Genomic DNA, 17,530 nt, shown 5'->3' with positions numbered 1-17,530 from the left:
TTCAAAAAATCCCTAAAATTTTTTCGCATTATTTAAAGTTGATATAATATTGCAATATTTATTTTATACTTAAAACTATTAGTTTACTTATGTGTTTTTCCCAATATGGGGCCAATAGATGCAAATTAAAGTAGGGAAATGAATCATAAACGTGTAAAAATCTTGGGTTTTTTCTAAAAATTTACCAAAGTCAAAAGTTACAGTATCTAGTTTTGTATAGGCCAATAATTCCCGCATCCAATAGTTTCCGCGTCGAATAGGGCCTCGTCGAAAAGTGCCGCGTCGAATAGCCGTTTACCCTTTTGTGATTGTCTGAAAATTTGATGGAGACGGTCTTCTTCTTTCATTTGAGACTAGATCAAATTTCAGGGCAGGTGGTGGAGAGCCAGGTGAGTGTAGCTTCGTCCAGCGTTGTTATAAGTTACCATGCGTTCCATTTGGTGCCTTGTAGATGAGACATTCGAGAACGACATGGTCAGCAGTTTGTTCCTCCGCGCCGCATTCGCAGGCCTATGAGGGAACCAGACCCCACTTGTGCATGTTGGAATGGAAGCGACCGAGTCCGGTTCTGATTCTGTTGAGCTTGACCCAAGTCGGCCGAGGCAGGTCCATACCAGGGGGGCACGCCACCGGGTGGGGTACAAAACCATGTAGTTTGATGTCGGTGGCGCTCCACGCTGCATTCCAAGTATCTTCCATGAAGTGTGCTGCGCTGATGGCATGATCGCTGAATGGATGTAGTAATTCAACAGCAGCTGGCACAAAGGGGTGTCTTGACTTTAGTTTCCGGGGGGATTCCTGAGGTGGGATGTTGAGTTTTGCATAGAGCAAGTGGTTAGGATCCCCCGCGCGGCGAGCCAGGTGTATGATGGCTCCCTTTCGGCGGAGCTCAGCAGGTTGGATGCCTGCAAGGATTGGTAAATACTCTGTTGGAGTTGGGCGCAGGCATCCAGTCACAGTTCGCAATGCGTCGTTGATTGGGCTGTCGATGAGGCGGGTGTGGGCACTGCGGCACCAGGCAGGGGCGCAGTATTCAGCAGTGGAGTGAAACAGAGCCAGGGTTGCAGTGCGCAAGGTGTCTGCACCTGCATCCCAAGTTGTGCCTGCCAGACGTCTCAGCAGGGCGACGCGAGATGTCAGCTTTTTGTGTAGTGACTGTAAACGGTATATGAGTAACCTGTCAAGTGTAACCCCAAGGTATGTTGGTTCTGGGCAGGGTGGCAGAATTTTGCCGTTAACGGTCACTTTCAGGTCACGTTTTGCCTCCCTGTTGTTGAGATGGAAGGCTGCCGTCACAGCTTTACTTTCGCTGAGCTTCAGTTTCCATTGATGAAGGTATCCAAATATGGTCGTCATGTCTTGGCTCAACGTCGTTTGTAATGATTGCCAGTCTTTCGCAGAGTACAAGATGGCCAAGTCATCAGCATATGCATATTTGTCAGATGTTGTTGATGGTAGGTCGTGCGTATAGACGTTGAAAAGGAGGGGAGCCAAGACTGATCCCTGTTGGACACCGTTTTTGAGTCGCCGCAGTCTACTTGGTTTTCCGCTTCCGGTGGTAAGGGTAAAACTCCTGTTGTGGATGAGTTCCATGATCATTTTGACCATGTGCCTGTCAGGGAGTAGGCGGAGTAGCTTGTAGACTAGGCCACAGTGCCAAACAGTGTCATAGGCTGCTGTTAGGTAGATAAAAACAGCCTCCGCTTTCTTTTTTGCCGAGAAACTCTCCTCAATATCCTGAGTTAGTAGTGTGACTTGGTCTACAGTTGACCTCCCATGTCGGAAACCAGCTTGTTGTTTAGGAAGCAGTGGGTCGATTATTGGTTCGACAAGGGCGTAGATCAGTCTCTGAAGGATCTTGAAAGGGATGCAGAGCAAGGAGATGGGGCGATAGCTCTTTGCATCGTTTAGTGGATTGTTTGGCTTAGGGATCGCGACGACCAGAGATCTTCTCCATACTTTAAGAATCTTGAGGCGGCGCAGGCAGGACGACAGGAAATCGCATAACCAGGACTTTAGAACATAACCAGCGTGCATGATAAGCTCTGGATATATCCTATCTGGACCAGGGGCCTTACCAGGATTTAGGTGCTTGAGGGCAGCATTGAATTCGCTCCGTGAGAAGGAGCTATAAATGCTCTCCTGGTCGGGTGTGTTGATCTTCCAAAGCTTTGTCACTTCTTTGGTAACAAACCGATCGGAGGTACGGTCACACGGCTTATATATCCCATTTTTTATTACCTGCGATGTGATCTTATTAGCAGGAATGGGACATTGTCGGGGTGATTGTCTTGATCGTCCCGTAAGGTTATTGAGTGTGCTCCACGCTGTACGGCTTGAGTGCGAGAGATCGGTTGGTCTCTGTCCAGCGTTCTTTTCTTTTTGCATCGAGTCTTTCCAGAAGAGCCTTGGCGGCTGAGGGTGTTGTTTGACCATCTGAAGAGCTAACAAAAGATTGGTAGAGGCGCTCGCACTTTGTTTTCCCAGCACGGAGTGTAGTTACTTCTACGACCGCAGCACACTCTGAAAATGTGATAATCACAATGCTTGCGGATGACTCCAGAAAAGTTCGAGAAAATGCAGTCATGGCAATATTGAAAATTCGCAATAAGGCAAATATTGGTGATAGATCCGTTCGGAAGTTTGTTGTTCCAACGATAAATTATGAGGCCAACCATTATTCCGACATCACCGTAGATTTATGTTATGAACCTATCTTCACAACCACAATTACATCTGATGACATCATCTCATACCGTGAAAGCAAAATAGAAGTGAAAAGCTATCCAAACCACTCCCAATCAGTAGAAAGAATTGTGAAATTGGTGACTGATGCATCGTACAAAGTGTGTGGGTTTGATAGAAGAGATGGATTCATCCGTGCTGGTATAGCTTCCAGGTATCTGATTCCTGTTGCAGACACAAAGGCGCACTACAGCCAAGCATATTTGTAAATACTGTTAACACTAAAATCAAGTGCTAGTATATTTGTGTTACAACTGAATTAGTGACTGTTAAATCCAATTGATTTTGCATGACTGTCATTTTATATTCCCAAAACTGATTTTAAAATGCAATGGTAGGCCTATTCGATTTTTGAAAAAAATAGCATGTTTTTGCAAAAAAATTAAAGCAATCGAATCTCAAAACCTAAACAAAACTTGTATTAGAAGCTAGTCCAAGTCATTATTAGTGCAATGTAAAATAGTATATTGAACATAGCCAAAGAAAGTGTCTTTAAAGTTCTATTTTCATAAGCATGTTTTGCATATTTTTCGAAAAAGGCAGAATTTTCAACCCAAAAGGTGGGTAGGTTCCCAAGGTCAAAATTTCCTCAAATTCGGTTTCTGGTCGTTTTATGTTGTTCCACAAGAAATATCAACGAAATAAAGCAAAATTTTTGGTTCACCCCACCCTAATGGATATGGCAAGTAGCCTACAACTACACACGCGAAAGCTCTTGAGAAAATTTTAAATGAGTGGGGCTGGATGCGGTCGAAAAGTTCAACGCAATCTACACGAAAGGTGCAAAAATTATTTCTGATTTGTTTCAAGACAGCGTTGCCCTGAGAAGAATTGCTGAACATTGAATTCATCTGAACAATGTTGTTGTAGAAACGCCAGAAGATTATTACCGGATATTTATATTCATTCCATTCATCGACGATTTCATCTTCTAACTTACCATCAGTTTTTTGAAGCATCGCAATATACTTCAGGCGTTTTTTCTGTTACTTTCCGTTGGATATCAGTTGACAAACCTAGATAGGCAACTTTTCTCAAATTTGTGTGAAATTTACTGCGAGTATTTGGAGTTGGATTCTGATTCTTTGTAGCAAAATGAATTAACGCTTTTGAACGAACAGTTTCGCAGTAGCCTAATGCTAATGACGTGCCTCCACCGACATCGGCAATTGAAGCAATGTTGCTATGCGATTCAGACATCTACTGTAATATTTACAAATCGTTAAAAATATTTGTTACCTTGCCAGTTACCACTAGTACAAGCGAACGCTCGTTTTCGACACTGAAGAGGATCAAAAGCTATCTGCGGAGTAGCATGGGAGAAGAAAGGCTAAATGGATTGGCAATGTTGAACATCTATTAGGAAATTCCAATTTCACCAACAGAAATTTTAAATGAACTTCAAAAACATCAAAGACGGCTTGACATCAAACTGTAGCTCGTTGGCTGGCGAATTTTCTTTTCGTTGTAGAGTTATGTTACAACATGTTTCTTTTCGTTCGTCTGTTTAAGAACTTTCTTTGATTTTGCATTTTTACACCTAATTTAATGTTTACACAAGGCATTGTACAAATGCATAATGTAATGATGGGGAATAAAAAGTTTTGGTTTATTCCATTAGAAATTCAGGAAAGTGAAAACGCGAAGTTTAGCAAAGTAATGTATATTGGCCCTTGTTAGAAGCCTTTAATAAGGGTGTATTTTCATCGTTAAAATCAAATATTTTCCAAAAGAGCTTGAGCGCTCAGCTGGAACCCTAGCACAGGTATCGGCAACAGATGGGTTGTGGGCCGTGAGCAGGGACGGAGGAACCATTCTGAAAGTAGGTGGGCCCAGAGGCGCAGCAGTCAAAGTCAATCCAACTTCTGGGGTGCTTCGCCCACCAGACCCCCAATAACATTGTTGCATTCCTAATACTTGAAATCGTTTATAGCCTACATTGTGTTTTCATGATTGCCTTTTGTGCCAACAAGCGAAAATTTTCCATTTTTGGCCCAATTTGGCTAAAAAAAAAAATTACAAAATTGCTCTATAGCGCTGTACAAAGTATGGCGATGTACAGTACACACAAATAAAAAGGCAAAAATACACACACCAGTAGCGGCCCCACGGGGTGGACATGTCCACCCCAATCCTATTTAAGGTCAATTTTGTAATTCGTGGAGATCCGATGAGAAAACTTGGGGGTGTATGCAGGGGGTTAGGGGTGCCTAGTGACTGCCTCATAAATTAATTTCAACTTTTTAGATATGAATTACTTTTGCAGCATTGACATACGAAGAAATGAAGAATCTTCATTGTTATCGTTGTATTGATTGATTGTAGTCTAATTTTACCATTTTCAGGTGATGGCTTTTATCACAGCTGAGACAATGAATCATAGGCCTAAGCTTTGTAAGACCTAATAGGCAAAGGTTTTGACGGGACAGGCAAGGATGAAGGTGTACAGCAACACCTAGTTGCAGCGGGTGCCAAACTGTCGGTATATTTTCATTGTTTTGCACGCCGATTAAATCTTGTGCTTGGGCACAGTGTTGAAAACGTAGCGACAGTCAAAACAATTGGTAATATCTACCACTTTATGGACTGTTCTCTCAAGAGACATTTTTTCTATAAAAAGCATTTGAAAAAGGAGGGAATCACGTCTGGAAACATTGCATTGCACTCGTTATCTGATAGGCTACTTCCGCTACTAGATGGTCTGCACGTTCAGATGATTTGGATGGGGTTATTAATGTAGCCTATATCCAGCACTGCTCTCAATGTTCCAACAAATGTCAAACGAAGGTAATGGTGTAGCTACTGGTTTGTTGTTCCGCATCAAGCAAACGAAATTTGTTACTGCTAGTCTTATTCCTCATAAATGATTTTCGTTAAGTAAACAGGCTTCAGAATTCAGATTATTTAAAAAGTGAAGAAATGGATCTCACCACTGGGGTTGCTGCTATCAACGACTTGACAAGAGCATTTGACTCACTGCGTTCCGAAGAAGATTTTAACAAATTGGTTTTCAACTCATCGCAGTTTGCGGATAGAAATCAAATTACCAGTGAAACCACCACGCCGGCTAAGCGATGTCGCATCAGTAGGCAGCAGTGGCCGAGTCCGAGTGGTTAGCGCGTTGGACTCGCAGTCGAGAGCCTGCATGTTCGACTCCAGCTACCGCACTTGCTGTTGTTTCTCTGGGCAAGAAACTTTACGATGATTGCCTCTACCCAGTGATCGATTTCGAGTAATGGGTAGTATCAAATTTAAGTCATAAGCAGAGTAGACAACCGGAAACAGACATTGCCGTCGGCTGCAGCGTGGGTCAGGTGTACGTCGGAAGGCGTACACCGATGCATAGCGCTCAAGTCCGCTTTCTCGCAATGCAGGATAAAGATATAACAAACAAGCTACCCACCAAACCATTTCCGAGATGGTCAGATATTATTGATAGGTTGCAACTGTCTTCTGTGGAGTGAATCTGAATCCATTACAGAAAAGTTAAGAAGAGATTTTTCTTTATCCTTTGACAGAATGCTAACTGAACTTAAAAAGCGTTTCTTGGATCAAGCATGTGAATTAAATTGTCAAATGCAACTGCATTTTATTTCACGCACATGTCTCCATCAAATTTGCCTAAAGTTGAATATTTAGTCAAATTCTATAATTTCGATGAAAATCAGGTTGGGCAGCAATAGGCTCTTCTTTTTTTGAGGTCAGCTAATTTTCACAAGTGGAAGCTAGATTTGAAAAGCACCAGAGTGGATTGACCAAGACCGCGTGGTTGTGTTTGCCTTCACTTTTGAAATTGTGTGGACAAAACGATCTAAAATCATTTGTACAGCGATTTGTTTCAAGTTATTGCTATTGTTGCTACTTTGCCCGTGACTGTGGCATCTTGTGAACGTATCCACAGCAAAGTTAAGACAATAAATTATTATTATCTGCAACCTGCCGTGTCATCACAAAGACTTGAACATCTGGTGCAGATCAGTAGTGAGCGAGACATTGCCGATAACACTGGTCCTCAAAAATTGGTGAAAGCTTTTAAACTGACCTGCGAGAGCAAAATAAAACTTTAGTGCAGTGATTCTTAACCTGTGGCTATGGGTATTATTGGGTAATAACCAGTTTTTTTAAATTCTGTTTAAAGGGCCACCCAATAAGTTTTTATGAGGCTGCCTATCATTGCAGCAGCTCCATGACATAAAATAACGACATGCTTGCTAACATCAAGATCGTAGTCGGCAATTCTACGGACCGCAGAGGAAATGTATGGGAGCGTTTGGCCCCATTCTATTCTTTTGTTCATAATTTAGAGTGCACTCAATGTAAAACGAGCTTTTGCCCCCTTTCAATTTCCTTTGTTTATGTTTCAATAACTTTCACAACCGAGCTGCAGTGAGTCTGCAATCACAATCGGTAATCTTAGTGACCATAGCCTACTTTACGATAGTATATTACCTCGAAATATTTTTGTCCACCCCAGTCATTTTTGGCTGGCGCCGCCCCTGACACACACAGTTATAATACCACATCGGAGTAATAATTTGCAGCATTATACATACAATACGTGCATATGTAATGATATCATTGTTTTAACCATAGAGTTCATAATGAATAATCATATTGATTGATAGATTACTCCACCAATCACACGCAACCACACCCACATGTGCTGTCCATCAATAGTGGGCCAACAGAAAAGTTTAAAGATTGGATTTCATCATTGAGCTATCAAACATAATCAAACTAGTGTGTATCAAATGAGTGAAAACCTTTTTTTGGAACTCCCTCTCTGATTTGCCATTTTCGCTACCTTTTCAAAGAAATTTGGCTTTCAAAAGTGGGTGGGCCAGGCCTACTCAGAAAATAAAGTAGGTTGACCCAGGCCCACATGGTTCCTCCATGCCTGGCCGTGAGTGCCTTTAAATATTAATCAAAGGAATAGACATAGGCCTATTGTCGCAAATCACTCGGCCGGCATTTCTGAATTAGCCCTCCCTAATTTTTTTTCTGGGTGCGCTACATGCAGTAGGCCTACGCCCCGTCCGCTACAATGTTTTGTAAATTATTGGTGGAGGAGATGTATCCAAATCTCAAAAGATGCGCTGTGATCCTGACAGTTCTTTTGGATCAACTTAGTTGTGCAAGTCTACTTTAAGTAAGATCAACAATGGCTACTTTGCAGCCTGCCTACGTCTTGCAACCGGCTTCCACACTTCTGACTACAAGAACTTTATATCTTCACCCCAGGTCTCACACTAATCCAGAAAGTAATTTCTCTTTTTTCAAACTCAGAGATATGCCTGTTTTATGCTTTGTCTTTGGCAAGACACCTAAAGGCATGCTTGACAGTGGACACGAAGGTTAGCTTCTTTGGCTTCCAGTCCACTGAATCTAAATCTTCAACTGCCAAACATAAGTCTGATTACGCCAAGAAACAACAGGAGATTTGCGAGAAAAATTATGTTTCGTTCAAATGTACATGTACACCACTGTGGTGTTGTCACTGATAGTTTTTGGTCAAGCTACATAGTTTAAACATGTTGCTATTCGTTTGAACAGCATATGCCTAACGAGTTATAGGCTACTCTGTATAACTAGTTTTAGTTTTGCTAAAGAGGAGCAGGTGGTTTGTCCGAAAACTTCTCAATAAATTTAGGTTAGGTTGACATGTCAAATTATGGCTCTGTTGATGATTGATAACGATGGCTTGGCAATTTTGATGCTGATCTAGTAGATCTCAGGAGGTTGGTTACTTAAAAAGTAGATCTTGGTCAAAAAAGGTTAGCCACCCCTGGCCTATAGCAGAAGAAATCTTCAAACAGAGGAAACATTCTCTTTGCTAGTAACACATTAAAACTGCATTATTGGCAGCATTGCACTATACGTTGATACTGTAACATGTACCATGTTTTTAAATAACAAATTTATATTTTAACACTTAACCGAAATTTATCAGTATTGCAAAATGCATTTCAATGCTGCAAATTCAAAACCTAACGTTCTCATAGAACATAAGTCAAGCTTCCTGTTAACAAACGCCACTCACACAGAATCTAGCTCAACACATCTGTATTTCTAATGCGACATAACTATGAAACCGGTATAGTATTTCCCTTGATTCTTACGATAGCTATTATTGATGAAAAGGCTCTACCGGGATGCAACTTTTGAAAAGGTACCATAAAAAAATCCCCTCTGAGCAACAAAGGAAAACGTATATTCTAGCTCAGTTTAGTCATTCCTTTCCCATCGGCTGGCTTGGCGCATTGGGTTAGGGCGGTGGTAGTAATTAGTAGTTACATTGACGTGGGTTTGGTTCCCACCACAGCTGTTGCTCTTTTTTTCTTCTGTAATTACCAAACCAAGTTGAAAGGGGATTTTATAATGGTACCTTTTCAAAAGTTGCTACCGGGATACCATGATATAAGCGGGGAATTGAAAAATGCAAACACTCAGGCATTTGAAATTAGACTTGCAAAGCGAACAGACTGAACAACGGCAGAACGAGAGAACTAAAATTCACGCCGGGAGAATGTCACTCATCCGACACCCGTCTCAATAAACAAGATTAGTCAGTCAATTTTCTCAACTCCCCGAATACTAAAACTTGTAACATTGATAAACAATAAAATGTATGATTCTATTTGATTGGTTTACTTTTTGTAGGAAGTCATACCCCTAGACTAGACAGCCAGAAGCTTAAATTATCCTTTTAATTAGAGACTTAGAGTCTCTCAATATTCTTTAAATTATCCTTTTATTTCCTTTTTATTAACAAATTACGACAAATTAGACAGCCAAACCCTACGCTGGGGACTTAAGTTAGGCAGAACCCTACACTAGGGGCGTCATCACGTAAAAACCCTACAATACAATGTCGTCTATCGTTGATACTTTGTTGTCAAACAAGCAATCCATGTAATAAACAAACTAAACAGAAAACATCAATTTATCATAATATGTCATCAAATAAATCAATAACACCATCTCTCAAATCATCCATTTTTGTGCATGAGGAAATGATCATTTTCATCATCATCGAGGTAACTATCAAAGTCAACCCTGATCTTTAACTTCTGTAAAAGACGAAACGAATAATCAAATTAAGAAATTTTCAAATCTTTCAACAATAGAACAACGAACCTTGATGAATGTTTAGGCTTGGTTTAGCTACCATAAGCTAGTAGGTTACAATTACCAGAAAAAACAAAATATTGCAAAATTCTTTATGAAAAATTCGATTTCAGACCTACCTTTAGGCTACCTAGGATTTTATGGATGTTACGTTAAATAACGCTAGTACCACTATGGAAATAAATCTTACTTCATTTTCTAACCCATTTAGGGCTTCCTGTAACTTGGCTCGTTCCTCTATGTTCGGAGATCTCGACCTCCCATCACCATCATCGAGGCAGTTCCACATCACAACTTCCTTCACTTTGTCCAATACCTCGATGACGTCATCGACTCTTGACAGGAGGTTGCCACGAAGATCCATTCGAACAATCTAAACACAAATAATTATGTTGATATAATGATAAAAAAATGAGGCTAGTAAACTGACTGTTATATGAACAGCAAGATTTATTTCAATGACATACGAGACAGCAGACAGTCAACCACTTCTAGCGGTCTGTTTGCTGGGATAGTTCACAGAAACAGAAAAGTTTTATTAGAGAATTATAACAAGTAACTAAATCACACAGGTTCGGAACCTAGTTCGGAAACTAATATAATTTATTTACAGTATAAAGCTTTCGCTGTCGTAAAGACGGCTTCTTGTATCTTATTTAAATAAATTTTAACTTGTTTTAATTTTTCAATGAATTCTATTTGAATATAATACTGAAGAAGCCGCCTTAACGACGGAGAAAGCTTCATCAATAAATTATACAAGTTTGCGAACCTGGTTGATCTTATTCACTTATTATGTTTTCGTTCGGTTGCATTCTAAATGAAGGATCCTTGCATAACTTTTTATCCTAAATAATGTCGAATAACCGGAACAGAGGGCGAGAAACATCAGTGTCTTCTTCATCAATTATGATTCAACAGTTCAATAATAGTTGCTGTTTGTGACGTTTGATTTATTTGTGAAAACTTGTCAGAAAATAATAAAATTAAAATTGGAAATTCGAGAATGTAAATCAGTGTAATGTAACGTTGAGTCAACGTAAATATCAAATGACTATAGATAATTTTTTACATTTTGTCATTTTTTAATTGAACATTAAACATTTTTTGAAAGTCAAACACGGCTTACAGATCCAGGCATCGATTTGATCGCTTCGACCCATAGACGGAACTGGTCGGAAGTAATTTTGCATCTAAACAGACCAAGGTATTGAATTTGTCCCGTCATTGACTTGAGGAATGACGTCACGGCATGAAAGTCATTTTGAGTGTCGGAGTCATACATTATTATCCTCCCTCCATCAAAATGACTTCCCATGGTCACGATCATTTCCTGGTCGTTGCTTTCCCTCAAGATTTTGCTGATCTTGATGATGGAGCGATCATCTTCGTGATCTAACAATGCAAGAATTATATCAATCAATATTACCTTGGCTAAACAGACTCTAGTCTAAAACCACAGTTTAGTTTATTCTCACCATAAAATAATCGCACAGTTACCACAAGTTGTTTATTTCACATGAAGTTAATACGTTGTAGTGTTGCTCAGCTATGTCTGTTAATGATACATTTATTCATAGGCCCACCAAAGTTAGGCAAGGCACAACAATACAACAGGGTTAGCATCATAACAATATATTTTACATGTTTGCAAATAGTTTTGACGGTCGAACGTTTTCGGCTTAACTAAAGCCTTCATCAGGAATCTGAAAATATTTATAAAAATGCAATAAATTTCAACTTCTTGAAGATAACTAGCTAACTGATTAAACGTTACCTTCAACAATATTGAAATTTATTGCATTTTTATGAATATTTTCAGATTCCTAATGAGGGTTTAAGTTAAGCCGAAAGCGTTCGACTGTCCCAACCAGTGCCGGTCTTAGGGTATTTTGGACCCTGTGCGGGATATGCTTTGCGGGCCCCAATGACAACAATGATCCAATTCAGTAGCGTAGCTAGGTAGCCTATTTTGAAAGGAGAGGGTGGTTTGACGGTCGGCGGGCGAAGTCTGACGGCGCGATCGCCGAAGGCGACACCCAGCGGCGGGGGGTCTTGGGGGCCTCCCCCAGAAAATTTTAAAACATTACTTTGAGTTTGGGGCATTCTGAGAATATGTTCAACAAAAATTTGAGTATGAATATTACTGTAAAATGGTGCTGTCCGGTGGCATAGCAAAAGCATAAGATCATGCTTTCTTTGGCATTTTTCGGAAATAAAGCTATGTCTCTATGTTGAGTCTGGATACAACCTATTTCGTCCCCTGAAAAGATCGAGAGAAATTTTGAAATGTTTGCGGCAACTCCGATCAGCAATTTCGGCTCTGTTGTGTTTTTTCCTTGATCTTTTCAGGGGACGAAATAGGTTGCACCCGTTGAGTCTTTATGTTTTCTTGTTGCTAATTCCTTTGTTGAATTTGTCCATTGGAAATGACAAAATTACTGCATTTTCTGAGTAAATTGCGGGCCCCCTAATTTGCGGGCCCTGTGCGATCGCACTGTTTGCACACCCCAAAGACCGGCACTGTCCCAACTATTTGTAAATATGTAAAGTGTCTTGCCTGTCTCTGGTACAAAAAAGGAAACTCTCTCTCAAAATTATAATTTATTTATCTTGCTAACAAAAATATAGCCTATAAAAGTTATTTTGAACAAAACTTTCACGCTGGAGGCAAAGTACTAATTTGAAAATAACTTCAACAAATCTAGACTCAAGCCCTGATTTAGGGGGGTGCAGTTGCCCCAGGCCCCTCTTTTGAAGGGCCCCCAACGTGAAAAAATGTGATTTTGTGTTATTATTTTTTCTCAGCCTTTGAAGTGTCTGCAAAATGTCTCCTTTTTCTTTCAAGGTTAATTTTTAGTCACAAGATGGCGACTAAGCTCGGCGTAAAGGCATTTGCAACGGTGTGGGTGACTTTCAAGTTACCTTGTAGACTAGAGCTTTTCCCTCCCTCGGCGCGAAAAAAATTTTTGCACGGGGGCCCCCGATCTATAGCCTAAGTGCCCTGGGCCCCCATCACTTAAACTCGCCCCTGTTTAGACTAACTTTGCAGTTGGAACTGAAGTATTGTTAAAACATTAAACTAACCAGAGATTGCAAGTTTTAAAGTAAATTTTGTTTTTGTGTAAATATTCGCAAATATTTGCTTACCTGCAGCAACTTTCCGAATTTCTTTCCGTAGCTCCTTAATAAATATATGCTTTTTTAGCAGGTTTTTATCTGAAACAAACTTGTTATCAAAATCATGACTTGTAAATACCGCTTAGATAAGGTTAGGCTACGGGACTACAGTAAATTTATTTATCTCAACCTTAAAACTTGCTTCAGTTTTCGAGATTTTAACATGAAAATAAAATAGAGATCTTTGGAAACGTGAAGTGGCTGAAAGCGGAAAACTTCTGTTTGTCAAACTCGGTGACAAAGCCTCCATCAGTAATTCAAAACCTCTACAAGTATGTGTAGACGAGTCAATATACGGAAAAAAGGCACCTAACCCCAAAAAATTGATACAAAAGGTTTTTCAACGGATTCTGTTACCAATGGGCATACTAAATAACATACTAAAAGTCTACCAAAATCGGACCCTCAGAAAGGGGTCATTTTCAAGGAAACATGCGGCATATTTCTAAATAATTTTCCGTATTTGGTAGATGGTGGTATTCAAGTTGTTATTGTTCTTGTGTTTGTGACATCATAATCACATGAATGCGTGCATAGTCGCATCACAATGCAAGCGAAGTTATCGTTGTTAAAGTCAAAAAGATTTATTCAGGCAAAGTCACTCAGGGCTGCCAGAGCTTGTTTTTTTAATGCACTTCTGTGGTTTTATTTTTGAGTCTGGGGTTTTTGAACCATAATTTATAGGCTTTCATTTTGCTATTTTTAGGATATTTTAAGTGCTAAAACGCTAATAGTGTTAAGAAAGTTAGTTATGAAAAAAGCAACATTTTTTCGCGCCATCGACGCGATATTTGCTGCATAGTTTTATTTTGACCCTCCTGGAGCAACATGCTAGTTGCAAGAGTTTTGCCAGGCGTGCTATTTTCCCGCCTACTTTGGCTAGTTTGGCGTTTTTTGTACACAATCAAGCGGTATTTTCGGTGTTTTTAAAAGCTGGGGCTTTTTGTTTGGATCTGGAGTTTTTGTGGAGCCATGATCGGAAGTTCTTCAGAATATCTCACTGGCAGCCCTGAACTGGATGAAAAGCAGAGAGCCCTTTGGACCATGTCCAGGTCCATAACATCAATGTACAACATCGCTATGCAGGAGTTTACAAACTTGTCATTCACGACATCTGAACAGCACAAGGATTCAAAAAAGGCCAGGATGAAAAGAGACGCTGCTGACCTGGAGAAGATCAGTTCAAAACTTGTCGTATGTTCACCTTTTTTGCAAGATGCTTTGTTAAGGAACGTTGTCACTGGTGTTGTAGCCGATGATAGTGTGAACGTGCACGAATATAAGACTGTTAGACAAAAAATCTTACAAAAAATGACAGGACAACCTGCATTCGCATACTCATTCAGTAGAAAGGATAAAGCCAGGACCCTTGGGCAAAAATCTGCTATCAAGGTCGCTCCTGATCGAACCATTGATACTGCACTTCTTTTTCAACGCTTCATTGTGGTCTCCCAAGCTTGACATCTATCACTGGAGGAAGTTATGTATTACGAGCTTAGTCCTTTCCCTCCTGCTCTCTTTGAATCGAGACATGTATTCCGAAAGCTGATTAGCCACAGTTAGCACACGCGATCTGTGATCACGCAAGTAATGCAATCCTACATTCTGTGCCAAAAACGGAGTGCCACGTACTTGATGGTGGTTCACTCCTTCACCGCATACCATGGCAGCGTGGACAAAGCTATGGTGAAATAGCACGGTCATATACTGATTTCCCCATCCGGTAATATGGATCCGGTACGACCATTGTGTTTGACGGCTATGAAGAAGGGCCGACCATTAAAGACAACATGCATCAAAGAAGAGGACGTAATCTTCATCCCGTTGTCAACTTTACAGCTGAGACTATGTTCACAGGCAAGAAGGAGGAGTTCCTTTCACAAGATGCCAATAAACAAAATTTGATTTGGATGATAAGTGGTAAACTTTGGGAACAAAATTGCACCGTGGTAAATGCATCTGGGGATGATGATGTAGAAATTGTGAAGGCCGCAGTGGAGACATCTCTTCTCCAGACAACAACGCTGATTGGAGAGGATACCGATCTCCTTGTGTTAATTGTTTACTATGCACAAGAAGATAGTAATGGGCCTTTATTTCAGGTCAGACAAGTCCAAAGCTGATGGCAGTACCAAAGTATACAACATCAACCGTTTGAAAAAATCTTTGGACATGACATTTTGTTCTGAGTTGATATTTATCCATGCCATGACTGGTTGTGACACTACGTCTCGGATATTCAGTGTTGGCAAGAAGACTGCTTTTCAGAAACTTGTGCATGGAGCTCCTGTTCTTCGGTCTTGTGCTAAAGCATTCACTGCCCCAAACCAGACCACAGAGATAATCGATGACCTTGAGTGCCAAGTAATGGCTGTCTTCTTTGATGGCCAGAGCACAGATTCCCTTGCGACAATGCGATACAACACCTTCAGCAAGAAAGTTGTCTCTGCTTCATCAGCGTCTGCCACCAACTGAATCTGCTACCCAATTTCACTGTCGTCGAGTTTACTACCAGATAATGGTCTGGATGGGAAAAGCAGTGAGTATGGATGTCATGAATTGGGGGTGGAACCTGCAAAAGAATCGGCTCATCCCACTTATGTCAAAAATGAACGCTGCTCCAGGAAGTCTCTTGAAGGTCATTCATTGCAACTGCTCCACTGCCTGTAAGGCACTCCGCTGCTCCTGTAGAGGATACGGACTACCATGTACCGCTGCATGTGGACCATGCCAACTGCAAGAATGTGACAATCCACATAACAAGTTTCTTCTAGACGAGTCGGAAGATGATGAATAGAGACAGCCGTAGGCAATAAGACAACAAACGGGCTGATCACCCAGGTTTACGATTTACCTTTGTAGCCTACTGTTGTAATTCCGATAATTTTCTGAATGTGTCTGTGTCCAGACTTTAATGGTACGCCATTCTTTAGAACAGATTAATCCCCTGTATTCATCTACTGTAGGAGGTCAAGTATGAGCCTCCTGTTGGTTGCAGTTTTTCTTAGATGCTTGTATTGATAGTACCTGTTATGCCGCATGTAATATGCTGCTATGATAATTCCATCTTATTAGGGGAGATTGGGGATGGACGGATTTTCGAGTGTTTTGTTTTCGAAAAAATGTTTTATTTTAAAGTGTACTGGAAACCGTTTTGCACCAATACATATGGAATTTATTCAGATGAAAAGTGAGGAGTTGTCTCTGAAAATTTTACCACTATTCGGCTTATCAAGCTGCCAAAAGTATAGAAACTGAAATGTTGGAAAACCACTTTTCTCAAGCTCGTGTTACATAATGGAAGTCAAGATGATTTTGTTTGCGGTTTATCTCAAGCCTCAAGTGAATTTGCTAATATCGTGCTCTGCTCCATCTGATGTTGGCCTATCGCTGCGTCCGAAATGTCCCCGGGCTCCCCCAGGTCGTATATTATATACAAATCATACGTATCTCAGCAAATAATCAGCCTATCGTAATTTAACTTATTTAATTCGATTCATTGACCCCGAAAACCTAGGGATAGACACCTAAACCGCCTTTCTAGCTTGAATAGCAATTGAGATATAGGCAATATAACATCCCGGCGGCCATCTTGGACGCCATCTTGAAAATGACCCCTTTCTGGAGGTCCGATTTTGGTAGACTTTTAGTATGTTATTTAGTAGGCCCATAGGTAACAGAATCCGTTGAAAAACCTTTTGTATCAATTTTTTTGAGGTTCAACCTTATATTGACTCGTCTAGTGAAAATATGTGAAAATGTCAAGATTAAGCTCCCAAAAAGGCTTTCTCAGTCCGCAGATAAAGATTTCACAATCACTCAATCAAATCTTGTAATGTGGCTTTTAAGATGATTGAAATAATTCCATTACAATCTATGTTTGATGCTTAGAGTAGGCTAATAACCATATTTGGTTTATTACCTCGAGAATTTTTTTTGCAAAATTACACTCAAATCATGGATTATAGCGCTTTCTGGAAACACTTTTAGAATAATATTTGTATGAAATTTATTAGCAGATCAACAGCAGCTACTAACTTAATAAAAGTAGTTCTTACTGTTACACACAAATGGGCAAAAAATGCGGCTAAAATTAGAAACACCAAAAACTTAGCTACAGCTACCTACTGCTGTGCTGTAGTAGCGCCAGAATTCATTTCAGTCAAGTCAAGTTTAGCCTACACCTCACATATCCTGTCTTAACATTTGGCGCAAACTTTTGCTTACTAGGCCGATATTATAACCATAACAGCGCCTTAGATTTTCTCATTACATAGCCCACTGACACAGTATCCAACAGAGCAGAGTTGCCAGACTATAAAAAGGTCTTAAAGTTAAAATAATACAAAAAAGGCCAAAACAAGGAAAATATTAAGCAAAAAGGCCTAATGGGTATATTTACCTGTTTCACTTAAAAATAATAAAATGTACACATATTTTATGACTTGTAGCAGACTTTAATAAATTGTAGCAAAAA

The 17,530-nt window shown here is 40.2% G+C and overlaps 1 protein-coding gene across 3 annotated transcripts; it reads right to left on the bottom strand.

The window, feature by feature from the left end:
* Positions 1–8,616: 8,616 nt before the first annotated feature.
* On the bottom strand, positions 8,617–17,317 carry LOC145787772 (uncharacterized). Of its 3 annotated transcripts, none has more exons than XM_082599596.1 (5): positions 17,182–17,317; positions 13,024–13,092; positions 11,003–11,268; positions 10,064–10,246; positions 8,617–9,815 (listed from the first exon to the last, which is right to left on the bottom strand). In XM_082599596.1, the coding sequence occupies exons 3-5, from the start codon at positions 11,201–11,203 to the stop codon at positions 9,735–9,737; spliced, it is 465 nt and encodes a 154-aa protein (XP_082455722.1). In that variant the 5' UTR covers positions 11,204–11,268; positions 13,024–13,092; positions 17,182–17,317; the 3' UTR covers positions 8,617–9,734. The 3 variants fall into 3 exon arrangements, with proteins under 3 accessions (XP_082455722.1, XP_082455723.1, XP_082455721.1); XM_082599597.1 differs by lacking the exon at positions 17,182–17,317 and adding an exon at positions 16,976–17,043; XM_082599595.1 differs by lacking the exon at positions 17,182–17,317 and having other exon boundaries at positions 13,024–13,227.
* Positions 17,318–17,530: the final 213 nt, after the last annotated feature.

Source organism: Aplidium turbinatum, chromosome 18, assembly GCF_918807975.1.
Source record: "Aplidium turbinatum chromosome 18, kaAplTurb1.1, whole genome shotgun sequence".
Classification (NCBI taxonomy): Eukaryota; Metazoa; Chordata; class Ascidiacea; order Aplousobranchia; family Polyclinidae; genus Aplidium; species Aplidium turbinatum.
This window is presented reverse-complemented; position numbering and strand designations above follow the sequence as displayed.

What these genes read in the sequence shown, in the direction of transcription:
- LOC145787772 (XM_082599596.1), bottom strand. Translation starts at nt 11,203, where the DNA reads ATGATCGTGACCATGGGAAGTCATTTTGATGGAGGGAGGATAATAATG. An exon ending in TCAAATCGATGCCTGGATCT is followed by an intron (nt 10,247 to 11,002) that starts GTAAGCCGTGTT and finishes ATTTGTGTTTAG; the next exon opens with ATTGTTCGAATGGATCTTCG. An exon ending in TAAATGGGTTAGAAAATGAA is followed by an intron (nt 9,816 to 10,063) that starts GTAAGATTTATT and finishes CGTCTTTTACAG; the next exon opens with AAGTTAAAGATCAGGGTTGA.